The sequence below is a fragment of the Betta splendens genome, chromosome 21, assembly GCF_900634795.4.
Source record: "Betta splendens chromosome 21, fBetSpl5.4, whole genome shotgun sequence".
Lineage (NCBI taxonomy): Eukaryota > Metazoa > Chordata > Actinopteri > Anabantiformes > Osphronemidae > Betta > Betta splendens.
Window position 1 is genome coordinate 13,350,691 of NC_040899.1, and position 16,302 is coordinate 13,366,992.

A 16,302-nucleotide genomic window follows, 5' to 3' on the forward strand; every position below is an offset into this window, starting at 1 on the left:
AACAGACAAATGTATATCTGTACTTACAGGTGTTTGTATCATCATGGCCCTCTGGTCTCTCATAGTCCTGACAATGTCTAGGGGATACACTGGCTGACTACACTCCATTAGGCACAAGGATGTCTCCATGGTGATCAGAACCCCTGTTCGACCAATTCCAGCACTAAAAAAAATAAAATAAAAGCTCTTTACTATGTAAAATCCTGTAAATACAAATGTAGCCAACATCTCAAACTATGGAATATGGGCTCCCAACTTTCCAGAGGACAAAGGCAAGGGTACCTGCAGTGAACCACCATTGGGTGGTCTTGTCCCGCCCGCTTAGCTCGTACAAGAGCCACAAAATCCAGGAAATCGGTGGAGTCATCAGGAACACCATGGTCTGGCCAAGCCAGGTACTGAATCTGTGTAAACTCTCTCTGCTGCTCACTCTGAACACACACACACAGGGGGAAAGAAGAAAATCAAATAATCATGTATGTAACCGAGCTAGATATATTCATTGAAAAAGCCTTCCTTATTATTTACAGCCTTAGAAACAAATTCAGGGCCTTTTCTCTGACCTCAGACCAGACCTGAGGTTACTACATAATTAATCATTCTAGGATATCACTCATACTCAACCCACAACAAGTTATTGTGTTTCATGTGGGTGACCTCCAAGTGTGTTTTATTGAGCTGTGTGTCCTGTATAGACACTGCTCGGCACCGCGTTTGTATAATTCTGGCCTTTAAAACGTCTTATGAAACATGCTGTGTGAATAACAAACAGTGGTTTCATTCTTTCCACTCCACTGGATACCAAAACATGGATATTATCTCTAGCCTTACTACAAGGTAATGGTTTTATATCGGCCCATATCTTTTTATTTTATTCATTCATGAGGGAAATAAAAAAGGCAAACAGGATACTGAAGTAATGTGAAGTCAACTCAGACCACAGAGATTTAATGATGATGGACCTACGCGCACACAGGGCAACTGCTGACCACTCTTTTTCCTGTAACTCAGAGAACCTGTGTTCCTCTCGAATGTTGCCTCTTTGCATTGCCATAGTAACACATCTATCACCATAGCAACAATCACAGGCAGAGGAGAATGCTAATTACTGCCTCCTACAGCCATATACTTTAAAGGTCATGCTAACAAGGGACACACAGAGGAGTAATCAGGAAAACACAGACAACAGGAGACAATGAGGAAAAAGGTGATTATACATTTAAACTACTTTATAAATTACAGTAGATTTGTTTTTCATGACACAGTAGCTGACTCATCACATGCAATACGATTAAAGCAAATTTTAACAGCACTTTGCATCCAAAGCAAAAAAAAACATGTCTTCAATAAAGAAAGATGGGAAATAAAGTTAACAATGACATGCTGATCAATCAAAAAGCTTCCTAAGCCCTACAAAACAAACTTAGATTCTCCATTCCCTTCACTCTCCCTCTGCTTGGTTTCTCCTTCTCCCGCTCTCTATTTCAGCACTATGACTGACTGGGGTGGTTTGGTTGTCATGGTAACCAGATCCCAATACGTGGCCCGCATGCAGCAGCGGGAGCCAGAAAAAGAACAGCCCACACTGGTCACTATGGTAACACACCTCCTCGAACTCCACAGGAGCTCATCCTTTGAGACTCTCCGGTTCCTGTCTTTGACTGGACCACCTCGCTCTCTAGTTCCTGTACTGTCATTCAGACTTTCATCGCCTGCTCGCCCTTTGCGCTCTCTTCTGATATTCTGTGCGTGTGCGTTTACCTGCGTGTGTGTGAGAGTCATCTCTCGGACGAGGAAGGCGGAGTTGCCCTCTTCATTGTGGCACATAACTGTAAAGTCTCCATAGGTGGCGCTGCTCTCTGGGTTGGGCCAGTATTGATGACACTTCACCTGTATACAGAAAAAGATTGGTGACCAATTGTTCTTGGCTGCATTCACAAAACATCCGGTGCAGTAAACAGCATTTGTGCTACTACATGTAGATATTAAATATCGTTCTGTCTTTAGGCATTGGAGTCAGTCTTTTATGGTAACGTTTTCTTTTTTTTTGGTGGGTAATACTTTCATTCTAGTGTGTTAAAATATTAGCTTTGTAGTTTTGTTTTTGAAGAAAAGCTTTATAGTGACTTTTAAACACAATAACAAGCTTATTTAAAATGAGCCAAAATGACAAATTTTCAAATCATTCATCAACTGTTAGTCACCATTATTTATATTCTATGCTTTCTTGTATGTTCTATAGCAAACTGCAATATTGTTCACAATAACCGGATATTTTCAATATATCCTACACTGTTCATTAAGGGACTATTTCAGGATCAAAGGTAGCATTGAAAGTAGAGGTTTGGTAGCCTGAGTCAGATGAATTCATATATATATGCAGTAGTTCCATTAAGACCTGCCTGTACCGTGTACAGTAGTAGCTGCAGGCAATAATGCAGACTCAACAATCGTAATAAAACCCAGTGCTTTTACATAGAGGTGTGAATACGTAATCTGCCAACTGTGAGGCAAATTCCTACATACCCGCCCTCTCTCCACCTGCGTAGTCAGCATAACCACCAGAGTCGAGCCCTGCTCCCAGGTCATTTGCCAGAAGTCAGGGCAGGTGTTGGGCAGCGGGCCCTGGCATGCGATGTAGCGGTTTATCAAACAAGAGGCTGGAATCTCCATCTACAGAGAGAGACAGAGAGATTGAGAGAGGAAGCCTACTTTACAACATCTCACATGAAAACTGTACTGTGTGTTTGTACATTTGTCAAGAAAACCTTTTCAGTTTTTAAAGTTCCCGTTAAAAGTGCAGTAGTTACATTTTTTAATTGGGTAGAAAATACAAGAATATCTCAGAAAAGGTTAATTGTCCTCCAATGAGGCTGTTTATCGAATCCTAAACACCTAAACCTAGACATCTACGGTACCGTTTTACTGTTCAGATGTTAGGCAGCAGGACTGTAATGCATCAGTAAAGAAATTGCACTGATTACATTCAATACCAAAACCCACCCTCTAAATATGCACAGGCTGTTGGTATGTACAAAGCCAAATGTCTGGCTTGCTCAAAAACATGAGCTTGTAATGTTACTTGCTTGTAAAATGCGGTGTGGATCCATTCACCAGCATGACCACCATACAGTTTCAACATGTGTTTTGATGGTTAGCAAAGCCGACCACCCACTATGCCTCAAAAGAGCAAAACACTGAGGGGATAAACAAAAAGAGCAAAATGAGGAGCTACATTGATACTCACATTGATGTAATTTGCATTGATGTAGTCATCTGTGCTTTTCAGAATGACCCGTGTGGCATCATCTACAGGAAGAGAGGGGACAAAAAAGGTGGGAACAATTACAAATAAATAACAACAAAAGAAGAGGGTTCACAGGGAAGAACAGGCGGTGAAGAGAAAGTGTGATGAGACGAACAAAGGGTTTGGGTCGGGACAGATTTGAAGAAACAAGCCAACAGAACTGAAAAAAAAGCTGTGTGTAATTACGTACAAGGAGAGATGTCTCTGTAGCGATTTTTGGAAACGTTCTGAGGTAATTTGGCACACAGCATGGTCATCCCCGGCTTTTTCCTGTACAGTTGCTGTAAGAAAATAACACAATTTTTGAAATCAAAGTTGTAGTAACCAGAAAATTGGCAAACGATTATTAGCCACTTTGTACACACTTCAAAGTAAGTCCAAACGTCCAGGGGTATTTTACAGCACACGCTGTACCACCGAGGGTGTGTTTGAGTGTGCGTGAGCACTGGCATGCTATGACTTTGTGCATGTACAGGTGTCACTGAGTGCGGTTTTGGCATTTAACATTCCACTTTACTAAAAGAACAACACAGAACCTCACCAGGAAGCTGCTATGACAAGACGTTTTGGAACGTGGAAAGAGGAAATTGATTCGTGACAAGTCCTCACAAAACCTATTTTTCAAGTACTGTACACAAACTGTAATACAAAGAGCGTGCATAAACAAAGACCACAAATGGAATGCTTTTATTTAACTTCCTCACATCAAACTGTGCCAGTATGGCTCCACTGCTCAGGCCCTCCTTCAGTGTGACCATAGAGTCCCTCAAAGCATGCTGGTCTAGCTGGGCAGGGTCCTGAGGGGACTTCTCAGGGATGTACTGAAAATCTGGCTCCGAGTCCACCTTCTCCTCCACAACATCATAGATAGCTGAGTGGGAGAGGGAAGAAAGCGTAGATGCAGATTGAACACAAAGGGCTGTTTATGTTAATTTGAATCAAGCTTTAAGTATATGAAGATAACAGAAAAGACAAACTGCACATAGTTTTCCTGTGTGCATGCATTTCCCATGATGCACCAACTTCTACTATTAGCAACTGTGGCTAGTTTAACTTGAACAAGCCCATTCACAACAGGCTCCGCCAATGGCAACAACTTACCATTTGGTCTGACCAATAGGATGAGCTCGCCAGAGTGGCTCTCGCAGCTGGCCTTGATGAACATGACCACCTGGTCATGTGTGTGGTCAGAGATGTCCCGCCCGTTAATTAGGACCACCTGGTCGCCCTCGTTAAGGCGAGGCACGCACAGGTCAGCCTGAAGAGACAGCACGATGAACGCAAGGTGAGTGAATGAGATTCTGAATAGTAACAAGTGTAAAGTCCAATGAAATTGGTCAAAGTGTATGAGAGTGGTTAAGTTTCATATTTAATATAAATAAAACTTCACATCAGTAAGTGAAAGGACCTAGTACACTTTATCTACTGCCTCATAGCTATGAAAGGTAACTTACCGATGTTCCCGGAGCAACTCTAGACACAATGATAGGCATCTTCTGGTCAGCTCCACCCTGGAGACAAGAGGAGCACAACAAAGCGCTGACATTTCATTTCAGGAGCGAGCGTCGAAATCATTTAAGAACCGCAAAGGTAGGAGTGTAACAAAGACATCGTCTGTTCCGTAGCAGGCACCTTGACGTTGAAGCCAAAACGTCCGTGTTCATCAGGTCTCATCTTAATCAGGACGAGATTATCATGCGGGACAACGCCGTTGAGCTGAAAGGCACGACACACATCCAACCGTGCAACATTTGTTAATAAACTGCCTAGAAATAAACTACTGTCTAACTTGTCATTCAGTAGACAACTGTTTCACTGACGTAATTAAGAAAGGCAAAATCATATCAAAACACAACATAAATGTATGTAGCAAATGCTTAAGAGCCAAATTTAATTTTCTTGGTTTTTAATAATTCAGTATTATGACATTACATTGCTAGCATCGGATGTACAACAGAGAGGCGCTGTTTTAATCCGCTAATTAGTATTCAAAGCAACAGGCACTAAAACAGGCTCGTACTGACCGTGGTCTTGTCAGCATTGGCGGGAACATCATACATCTCATTGAGATGGTTGTCCAGGAGACTCTGCTGGGAGTGGGCCTGGATGATCTGGCTCAAGGTCTTCCTGCTCAGCTGCTTGGGTGGCAGAGCTGGTGGCGGTCCATCCACCCCCTCTGGTGACCTTAGGGAGAATAAGGACGAAAAAATAGGTTTAATTAAAGAGAATATACAGTATTACATCAAAATAAATGATCAAAGAGAAATAAGTGTAAAACACACACACACTCAGCAAGCTAGATTCTTGTGAGAGAGTCTGTGTTTATAGTAAAACAACATGGTCAGTTAGGTGAGGCTGTTGTCATGGCTTGGTCTCCGGAGGGTAAAATCTAGTCACTTCACTCGATGTCAGCATCTGTTATATGTGGTTGTGTGAAGGCCTCGCTTGGGGGTGGGAACACCAAGTCACAGAGCGCTGACTTTGTTTTGGCTGCTGCTACTGGTGCCACTTTGAGTCTCACACAAACACACACACACACACACACACACACACACACACACACACGCACACACTGGCAAAGTGGCATCTCTTATGGGTCACAGTCAGGTCATGGAGCAGGAGGGCAGCGCAGGGTTGCATTGGGGCATTTTCCTACCACGCCACAGGAGTAAAATGGATATATGTACAGCGAGCATGACTAAGCCCTGCTCTTGTACTTGCTGTAAAGCAGGAGACACCATGACTGCAATCACATCCTGTGTTCCTTGACGAAATTTGGAGAATCAAGGACATAATTAAACGACAGAAGTATCTCATCACACCATTACTACTACAAACTGAAGAAAAGGGTCTCATTATAGCACATACTGTACAGCTGCATGCAATGTTGTGCTACAGTATAATGTATAATTGTAGCTTTTCGTTCCCCAACACTGTCAACGAAATGAAGACACTCTTGAAAAACCATCAATGTAATGCGCTGTGGTCTGCTAAACAGATCATTTTCACTCTACACGACTAAATAAAGAACATTAGAGAGAGAGAGAGAGAGAGAGTGTCCAAGGGTTCTGGCTTTGCTGTTACTTGCATATATGTAGAACCAGTAGTACTGAACTGCGAGCGAGAAAACAGACTAATTTCATTTTAACAGGGGGAAACTCTTGAAGGAACGTTAGGAAAATCTGGAGGAAAGTGATCAATCAGAAAATTTAGACTGCATTTACTGTATTTGCATGTAAAGCATTGGAGCCAGGAATATTTATTCTCATCAGAATGGAAAGATTTTTATTTAAAAGGGAAAACACGTACTTAAGTCATTATATATCAAACAAAAATGAAATAAGTAGTAATTATCATATTTAGGACATATTCGTACTCATACTGTACATTGGCCACAAATCTAAATGACATGTATTCCCATCTTTGGACATTTTCAATGGCCCAGATGTATGATCAACTAATATTTTCTGTAGCCTGACTAACTGTTGAATATATGTACTGTATGGTTGATGTGAATCACTGTTGCTGTAAATAGCATTTTTAAACATCTGGTCTGTGTAGCCTGCTTGAAAGTAAAATTTTATTTATGAAACTAAAAGTGGGCACTGGAAACACTGTAACCTACCATGATGCATTAGGCCAAAACGGTGAGTAATTCATGGGTAATGTGCGTCCTCATCCTTCGGCTTTGTACCAGAACAATGAGCCGACAACCTGGCGTGAGTATGAGTGTGTGTGGTTTGTAGGCAGCGGAACAACCACTGCAATGTTACTTAACCATTCTGATTTCCAACTGAGACATGCTCCACCTCTCCTTCTGTATTATACACAGAGACACTGGTAGGGTGAATATTATGTATACAACACATCTTACAGCCCAGGCATGGGTGGATCTCACATCTATTGTTCGTTCTCAGACCATTATAGCAAAATGTGGCAGATGGGAATTTCAACTGGCCAATCAGGCCATATTAGTGTTTAGATTTTATTCTGGGGGTTCTTGATTCAACAGTAGATGAGTTTCAAGCCCCTCTGGTCTTCCTTCAATCCCACTGTGTTCAAATCAGCTGGTTTGTGAAATTCTGTGGGCTAAACCATGCCCAGATGGAAGAGCACAACAACCTACTGTAGCCAAAAACCATATACTGTACATAAGCGACCAATAAAAACTTAAAGCTGTAGTCGGTCTGTAACTGTATCAATGTTTTTTTTTCTTTGTTTCACTCTTGGAACAGTAAACCAAGCTAATTTCACTTCACAGCTGTACTGAACATATCAAACCTCTGGATCAAGAGCTGACACAGGAGGGTGAACAGGACTGCAATCTGTGATTTTTAAATGGCCAGATCTGCCTGACATCAAACAATGCAACACTTTGGAGAAAGAAAGTGGCCTGATTTACAATAAAACCAAGTTGCTCACTAGTTCATTTCCTTACACAGGCACTCAACTGCTCCTACTGTATGTACAGCACAGTCACCAGCTATTAAAGTACATGTTAGCACAATAAGAAGACAATCATACATCGTACATATCTCCCCCCTGCCTTACTCGCACACAAATGCTCTGATTCCTAGTTCAGCCGTGCTGTACAACCTCTCCACCCTGCAACCCGCTATAAACACATTTTACGGGCTGTTTTTCAAAGGGTTCATCTTTGCAGCAGGGCCGGCTAAGTGACACTAAGAGAGGGTGTAAACTGTTGGAAGAAGCCACAGACACAGACAGACATTTAAAAACAGTCAACTCAGCAGCGCACTTAGACAGAGTGGCACTAACACTGTTAATTAAAATTTTACTTGGAAATTAAAGGACGGCTTTTTTGGGGGATGCTTAATTTATGAAGTGAATTTATAGTAAACTTTACTGCTGGTTATTTTTATAGGGAAAAAGTGGGTGATGTGTCCACCAAAACAACGCTAGATGAAAAAAAGAACAGAAGAGATGGAAATATGAGAATGTTGTAGCGTGACATTCCCTTGAAATATAATATTCTTACTTGACCCAGCAGCTGTGAGACTTACGGTGTAGAGTCGAGGCTGATGCTGTTGGCCTGTGTGGAGGACGCTGACTTGTGATTGGAGGAGAAGACTGGCAGGCTGGGCGACGCATGGATCACGTGGTCAACCAGGTGGCCAACGGACGACGGGCGCAGTCGCGTGCCCTCTTGTACAAACAGCGAGTTCCTGCCAAGCACAAACACAAATACGTTAAAGTTTGGCAACATATCTTGGACATTTTTTTTAAATATACTCTGGAAATATAAGGAGCAAGCCTAAGCATGTTGAATAAGTCTGAATATTATTTCTGACAATTTGTGAGCGAAGCGAAGCTGAACCATTGTGGACCCTGAAACCTAGACTCACTGATTGGGCGTTCCTGGTGGCGAGCGAGTGGGCAGGCTCTGCGTCTCCAGCCTTTCATCGGATAGGCTGTTTCTGCTGACTGACTCCCAGTCAGTTCCACCCACCAGCTTCCTGGCCAATGGCTTGCTGGGAGACCTGCTCCATACAAACACACAATCATAATGAAAATTAAAATGATATTTTTTAAATAAACAGTGCAGTTTATTTTTTACTTGAAATGGCTCATGGTAAGCAACACAGAGCTTTCATTACCTGGCAAATACTCTGTCTTTGATGCCTTTCTCCTTTCCATACTGCACAGACTGCACCTCTGTCCGTCCGCTAGCGAACAAAGCAACAAAAACATTCATAGGACTAAAGAAACAGGAATGAGATCTTGTCGCCCCTGATTCTAAACCTCAGTTTGCTTCAACCCGCCCAATTTTGTGGTTCTGCTATAATAAAAGCAACTTTTATCTAACAAGTTGCTAAGAATATACCATGAAAATCAAAATTAAGTTAACAAAAACATCAGCAATAGGGATGTGTTATGATACAATGTTAATAACACTGAAACCACAAAGTGTGTCCTCAGTAGAAAGCCAGTAATTGCTGTATCCAAGGCAAAAACACATCTACGCATGCACCATCAGGAAAAAGAGCATCAGAGCGTGGCGTGTTCACATTGCATCACTGCTGCTCAATAATGCATCACAAGACCCCCAGTACTCAGATCCCCTCTCTATCTAATTTCAGAGAACTGGGAATCAGAAAATGCCACAAATGACAAATTCACAACACACTGTCATAATCTAGGTAAAAAATAAATATTTGATTTGTTCAATTCTACATATTCTTTCTTTTTTTTTTTAAACCAAAAACAATTAAGTTGTGGTTTTCTGGGGTAAGGTAGCATAACAGACAACCACTGGCTTTCTCAGGCCTCTTAGGCATGAGTGGAACAACTCCATCAACCTCCAAACAAACATGTACTTCTATTAATGGTCTTTGAAGTGGAGATCCATGTTATATATCACAAAGACAGAGAATACAACCACAAGCCTGATCTATGTACATGTGTTTGTATGAATCTAGCTCTCAAGGCAAAAGCCTTCAGAGCTTCTGTCTGCGCTCTGCTGATCGCACATCCTTTGTATACGAGGATAGTATAGGGTCATTCTTCTCACCAGTATCTGAACTTTGAGCCCAGGGTGAAGTAATGAGTGAAGAAGTTCTTCTGTGGTGGTACAGGCCTCTCCAGGCGGAAGAAGGTGTGGTGCTCGACGCAGGCCTTCCACAGGTTCTTGCAGGCTCGATAGTTGACCATGTTGAAACCCAGCAGCATCTCCCGCGTCTCCGTCTGTGTCAGACATCAGTTAGTAAGAATCACAAAGTCTTTGTTTTTTAGGCCTGTCAGATCACACATTATCTTCATCAGTGCCATCAATGTCTAAATATGCTTTACTTTTAACGGTTTCCACTGTCAACCTACTACATTTAACTGCTTTACTTTTAGCAAACAATCTCTACAATGCATCCAGTTTAAGATGACACTGGGAGAGAGGTTGTGTATTCCCCGGTCAGAGTGCCACAGAAACATAACCAGGTTGTAATTAGCTCTTTATTGATTATGTTTAACTGACCCTAACTAACTTTATTAACTGCCCAAGTCATGTTTATCCATGAGCTCCAATCTTTGTTTAGATAAGTTCAGATAATGTACAGTATGTCTGCTTAAACATAACACCTCCGTTAAAGAACAACTTGAGGCCTCCACATTCATAACTGTTGTGGTGTTTAAGATTCGGGGTATCCTCATCTCACACAAGTCAAAGAAAAAAACATTTTTAACAAACATATGATTAAGGCACATTTGCTTACTATGTCAGCAATATTGAATTTTTTTTTATTCAGATGGGCAGAAAAAAGCAAGACGTAGATGGCCAGCTTTCTGTAAAATTGTTTGATAAAGTGGGAATAGAAAGATCTGAATGTCGAACAAAGGATTAAAAAAAAAAAAAAAGAGTCAACAAGAACCCAGACACCAGGGGGTTAATCTGACACCGATTACACACATGCATGCAGACGCACCTTAGCTAAACATCTGCTGTACTGTACACACAGAAAAACAGAATTCTTCCTCTGTTTAGACCGATGCCACTGTGGGAAACAGAGGTAAATCTGTGTGTGTGTGTGTGTGTGTGTGTGTGTGTGTGTGTGTGTGTGTGTGTGTGTGTGTGTGTGTGTGTGTGTGTGTGTGTGTGTGTGTGTGTGTGTGTGTGTGTGCGCGCCTACCGCCTCTCTTCTCAGCTGGATGAAGAACTGTTTGCACTTGAAGGAAATTTTTACAATTTTCAACCTGGAAACAAAAAAAGACACAACACAAGGTCCACAGTTGATAAACAGTGTCATAACCTTGAAGAAAGTTACCATCACTACAGTTTCACACAGCTAAAGGAGAGCTAAATACTATTATTTATTTTTATTAACTAGGCATCTGAAAACCAAATAAACAGTAAAATAAATTAAACAAATAAAAATATTTCTCAGACGTCACCAAGCAGCTAGACAAAAGGAGAACAGAAATCCAGCAAGGCTAAAATTTTGTTTTGTGAATCAATCAGGAATTTAGGAATTCACAGGTGAATCTGTGTATCTTGTCATCAGCATTGCAAGAAAGAAGTAATATAATATACAAAATAGTTTACAATAATCCACCATGTGCAGTCGCGGGGAGAGGTCTACCAATGAGCAGAAGCCGTAACATAATCCTTTTTCTAGAGCGCTGTTGCTATTGTGACTCATCGCTCCCTGCTAAATATATTTTACATACTCACACACGCTTGCATGGACAAACAGACACACACTGGCACACACATGCTAAGACAGAGCGTGAGTCAAGGCCCCGCTAAGTGTGGCTCATTTGTCAGGCCGCTGAGGACAGAAATAGGGAAATGGCAAAAGCCTAAATGTTTCTCATGCACACTCTGGGGTTTTTCACCATTTCTCAACCCCAAGTTTATTTTAAACTAAAAAAAAAAAATGGTGAATGTGACGAGGACAGCAGAGGCATGTTAGCAGACGCGGAAGCCGGGAACCTTTGCGAAAGAGAGGGCAGAATGAAGACAAGTGAGTGGTGGACTGAGAGGCTGCTGTCCATTATGTGTCTGTCACACGTGGCAGTCGACGGCTGTTGAGGACAACACTGCTGCTCGCTAAATTTAGCTTGAGCGACTGTATACGCACACACGGTTGTAGTTTTTATCCTTGTGAGAACATCCATTAAAATAATGCATTCCCAAACCCCTTGACCTATCGCCACCCATCAGAACTGAATGTCAAACCCTGCCCCTTGCAAAAGGTCCACTTATGGGATTTTTTTGCATTTGTGCAATATAAAATTTGTCAGAAGGGATTTTAGCTTGTTGTTCCCACAACATCATTCATATATGATATAATACTGTATGATATAATTAATCCTTCACTCTACATACCCTCCGTAAACACTCAAACCTGGCACAAATATTGCGTTGCTGCACTGATTTCCACACATATACGACCGGCACCGGCTGCTATGGGCATTAGATCAGGCAGTGTGTGTCTATTAAGCCTACACGTGAATGAATTATCTTACAGAGTCACAGGGATTTGAGTGGTTCTTCTCCCACCCACAGCACCCATTAACATTTAGCCTCCCACAGTGCAGCAGCATGAGGTGTACGAGAGATTCTAAGAATCTGTGCTTTGGAATGAGACAAAGAAAAGACAAAGTGTGATTGATGAGAGTAGGTGAATTAGAGTGGTAAAAACTGGGTTGGTGGGTGGAGGGGGGCGGGGGCATTACGGCAGAGAAAGTAGCTTTGAGGCCTTTAAATTTTCCAGGAACTCATAGTTTAAGACAAAGTTCTTAGATGAGAAAAAAATAGTAGACTTATCTGCATAATCAAACAGGCAACTGAGGCTTAAACATTAATAAGCCATGTCAATATTCACTACTGTTTGTGAGAGGTTACCAAAATATTACACAGCACATTTCCCGGAAAAAAGGGTTCCTGGAGGCCATTCAAGTGGAGCTGGCAGCAGTCTCATTGGCACATAGGTGGATTTGGACAAGAACTTCCACAGTTTGAGTCCTCAGATCAGGACAGAAGCATTTGCGTCGGCGAGCACGGCTTCGACCACAGTGAGCAACGCAACACATTTTTTGGGAAGCTGCAAAGAGCCACTTTGTTTTTAATATGAAAGTGCATATTGCTTATCAATGCATGCAAGATATTTTCTTTCAACCTAGCAGTACTCTCCTTCTGGACAGATCTACGCACAAGTTGCACATGCACATGAGGGTTGTTGGTTTTCAGCAACCTTGCTCCTGGGTTCCCTGCAGGTGCTACTAAGACAGCTTTCACTGAGTCTTTAATTCAGCAATGTGTTTAAGGGGACGCAATAAATTAAAGAACAACACGGGCTTTGATTAATTTTGCCCTTGCTATCTGCATTTCATCCCGATAAAAACATGCTGTTTAGCCTGAAATATCTAGCTGTCGTTTATACTACATGATCTCTGTCAATACTATTATCTGTTGTTGTGGACAGTGATACCATTTCCTGTACACTGACACTGGAATTCACTCCCTACTGAATTTAATAGCTGCAAGCCAATCTTCTAAAACTGTGACAAATCTGGTATGACCAACACTGGTCGTAGTGTTCAACAAGCCACACACACAATTCTACAACTTTAAAGTAATATCTGAATAAGACAAATACCACAAACATCATTACCTTGTTTAAAAATAAGCTACAGAATCATTGCTGAGGTAGCAGGCCAACGTATTTAATGACATGTCATTTTATGCTCTGGATGTGTATGTTACTCACCATGGGAAATAGTTGATCCGTGCCCTGTTCTTGTAAACCACAATGCCAGCGGACATTACTCCAATAAGAATCTCAGTATTACTCTGGTCCTGAAGACAATGGGAAGGATTGTGTGCATATAATGAGTACAGTAGCAAATGAACTTTTGGAGTTTGTCTATTAAAATGATAAGATATTTTGCCTTTATCTGAGCCCAAATCAAAACACTGTGATTGAAGGAGCAGTAAAGTGTTCAAAAGGTATTGTGGATCTTGGGAATTAGCAACTGTGGTTTCAACCAGAGACCTGAAATGATCCAAAAGGACTTTGTTCTGAAACAATTTTTTCTATTCTTTTACCTTTCAGTGTAATAAAGACTAGACAGGGTCTGAACACACAACTAAGCAGATGTACACAAGTACGACTACTAAAAAGTATTTCACTAGTAGTTTCCTTAAAAAAATCCCCCAAAAATGGGGTTGGATTGATTACAATAATAAGAATGTATTAAGAATAAGTTGTGATTTGTGACTTTTTAAAATAGTTTGTATTTAGGTTTATAAAAGCATATTATATTTTTAGTCCAAGAATAATGTTAGTTTAAAAAATATATTTTAACGTGTATTCTACAGAATTGCGACTGGGAATTCAATTTCTTTTTAAAATAAAGATAAATAATAACCTAGCTTCACTAGCTCTATTTATTGCTGTTGGAAAGAGAATGCCACTGCGTGACATTTCTGCAGGGCATTGACATGAGTGGAAAAAAAAAAGAAACACTATTATACACATCACAGCTCCTCCAACCTGTTCTCCTTATGCGCATAGAGACGCGTCACCGCTCAGCTGATGATTGATAGATACAGAATGTGCAGTATAGTGTCAAGTAGGCGTGGCTGTATACATTTACTACAGTACAGTACGTAGCATTTGTATGTCCAGTGTTCCAGGACATAAGCAAACATGGGCAGGTTAACATGAAATAAAACCTTACTTACCCTTGCATAGTGCAGCTCTACCCCGTAGAGCTCCAGGGTGCGTGCTGTGTTCAGATAATTAAACTCTGACTGGGCAGGAGATAGACCACTGAGACCAAGATACAGGGAGGGGGAGAGAGAGAGAGAGAGTTACATACATAGGTTACATAGACAGGTAGAAGGTATTTTAAGGTTGTGTATGGGAGAACAGGGTGTGATAATGACAGGATAGGTAAGGCCGAGTGGGTTTAAGGGATAAAGAGTGTGATAAATAAAGGCCAATAAGTAGAATAAGTAAGGGCAGTAAGTTAAATAATAGCATTGAAAAAGTCTGGACAACCGTGAACGTGTGTGTACGGCAGGGTTACCTGTGCTGCTGGTGATGTTTGGCGACCTCTTTGTGGAAGTCCTGTGGAGGGCTGGGGATGAAGCAGTATTCAGACAGATATCCTGGACTATGCTCTGTTTCACTGTAGTCCCCCAACTCGGCTATGCAGAAAGAGAGACAAAGAGATGATGTCGCTGTATCATGACACAGCATTGGAGAAGAAAAGGCTGACCCAGCAGTTCACAGCCGTCCACAGACATTAACAACAGACAGATAAGCAGAATGAAGCACAGCTAAATTGGTTTTGACACAATTTTCTAAAATTTCTTTTCTCTTATAACAACCAGCTCTGTAGGCAGGTTGTCAGCAAGTGCCTTCTTAAAAAAATGCATAAAAACATCTCTAGAATAGAGAATACAATACAGAATCATCTATTTTAGCTTGAGGCTGGAATTGCCTTCCCTGGGAGTAAACTAAAAACAAAAAATTGGAATGCTTTGATAGAGTTCACATGAATCATTTTTTATCAAATACAAAATCCAACATAAATTCATTTAATCAAAATCTCTTTTTCTTCTTCTAATTGGATAAAAAACCCAACATGTTTATAGACTGGCAGATCTCATAGTTCTGTAAGGCAGACAAATACTGCAAGTCAATTTAGAAATAACTTCCATTCTATTATCTCACATTGCAAGTATCGATACACAGGTACTGTAGGAACATGAGTGGAAACGATCTTTAGGTCTTTAGTTGGTTTTAGAGTCAAGACCCCAAGGCCATTAGCTCACTAGCTAGCAGTTAAAACGCCAAAGCATCAATTCACTCAAGTAGTCCCCAGACTAACCTAACAGCCGGTAGCCTAAGCATATTGACCAATGAATCAATTCCAGCTCACTCTCCCATTGATGTGCACATGACTCTAGGGAGAAATTATATGTACAGTCAATAGCTGACTAGGGTAATGCATTTCTTTTATGCTGCAGTTATTACTTTAAGGACGTGTAATGTCAAGAGGCAAAGAGAGATGTTTTTATTTTTATCTTTAATCATACAGTATTATGGTTCAAGGTGTGAGAAACTACTGTAGCTTTAGCTCAAGCTATGAAAATTAAACACGCTGTAAATCTGTAATAATTTATGTTGCATATACATATTGTAGCACCTCGGTCCCTGGAGGAACGATGTTTTGTACCACTGTATACTTAAAAATGTGCATGGTTGAAATCACAATAAAAGCCTACTTGACTTGACTTGACATCATTTTCCATAAGTGATGTTGGACTTATGAGCACTGTATGGAATCTAAGCCCAACTGTGGATGGAAGACTGGGCAGAAACACCACCTTGTTCATTCCACCAATACCTACCACTGCCAAGAAGACCAAATCAACCAATACAACACTAGGTGAATCAGATTTAAAGATGTAAAGGTTTTGGATGATGCAACATTTTTGAAGATCTAACTGAAAATAAAAAAAAGATCAT

At 41.0% G+C, this 16,302-nt stretch overlaps 1 protein-coding gene across 2 annotated transcripts in view; it reads right to left on the bottom strand.

The window, feature by feature from the left end:
• Positions 1–16,302, bottom strand: part of ptpn4a (protein tyrosine phosphatase non-receptor type 4a) — a 44,552-nt gene that overhangs the window by 3,687 nt on the left and 24,563 nt on the right. Inside the window, exons 8-26 of one of the 2 annotated variants that reach the window (XM_029137822.3) lie at positions 14,855–14,975; positions 14,508–14,595; positions 13,531–13,619; positions 10,948–11,011; positions 9,840–10,012; positions 8,926–8,994; positions 8,674–8,808; positions 8,332–8,493; positions 5,332–5,491; positions 4,940–5,023; positions 4,762–4,818; positions 4,409–4,565; positions 4,012–4,178; positions 3,498–3,588; positions 3,248–3,309; positions 2,527–2,673; positions 1,762–1,890; positions 283–431; positions 28–163 (exon numbers count right to left, since the gene is read on the bottom strand). In XM_029137822.3, the coding sequence (XP_028993655.1) occupies positions 28–163; positions 283–431; positions 1,762–1,890; positions 2,527–2,673; positions 3,248–3,309; positions 3,498–3,588; positions 4,012–4,178; positions 4,409–4,565; positions 4,762–4,818; positions 4,940–5,023; positions 5,332–5,491; positions 8,332–8,493; positions 8,674–8,808; positions 8,926–8,994; positions 9,840–10,012; positions 10,948–11,011; positions 13,531–13,619; positions 14,508–14,595; positions 14,855–14,975 (2,240 nt within the window). Of the gene's footprint in view, positions 1–27; positions 164–282; positions 432–1,761; positions 1,891–2,526; positions 2,674–3,247; positions 3,310–3,497; positions 3,589–4,011; positions 4,179–4,408; positions 4,566–4,761; positions 4,819–4,939; positions 5,024–5,331; positions 5,492–8,331; positions 8,494–8,673; positions 8,812–8,925; positions 8,995–9,839; positions 10,013–10,947; positions 11,012–13,530; positions 13,620–14,507; positions 14,596–14,854; positions 14,976–16,302 lie in introns of both variants that reach the window. The other variant, XM_055504766.1, reaches the window with a different exon arrangement.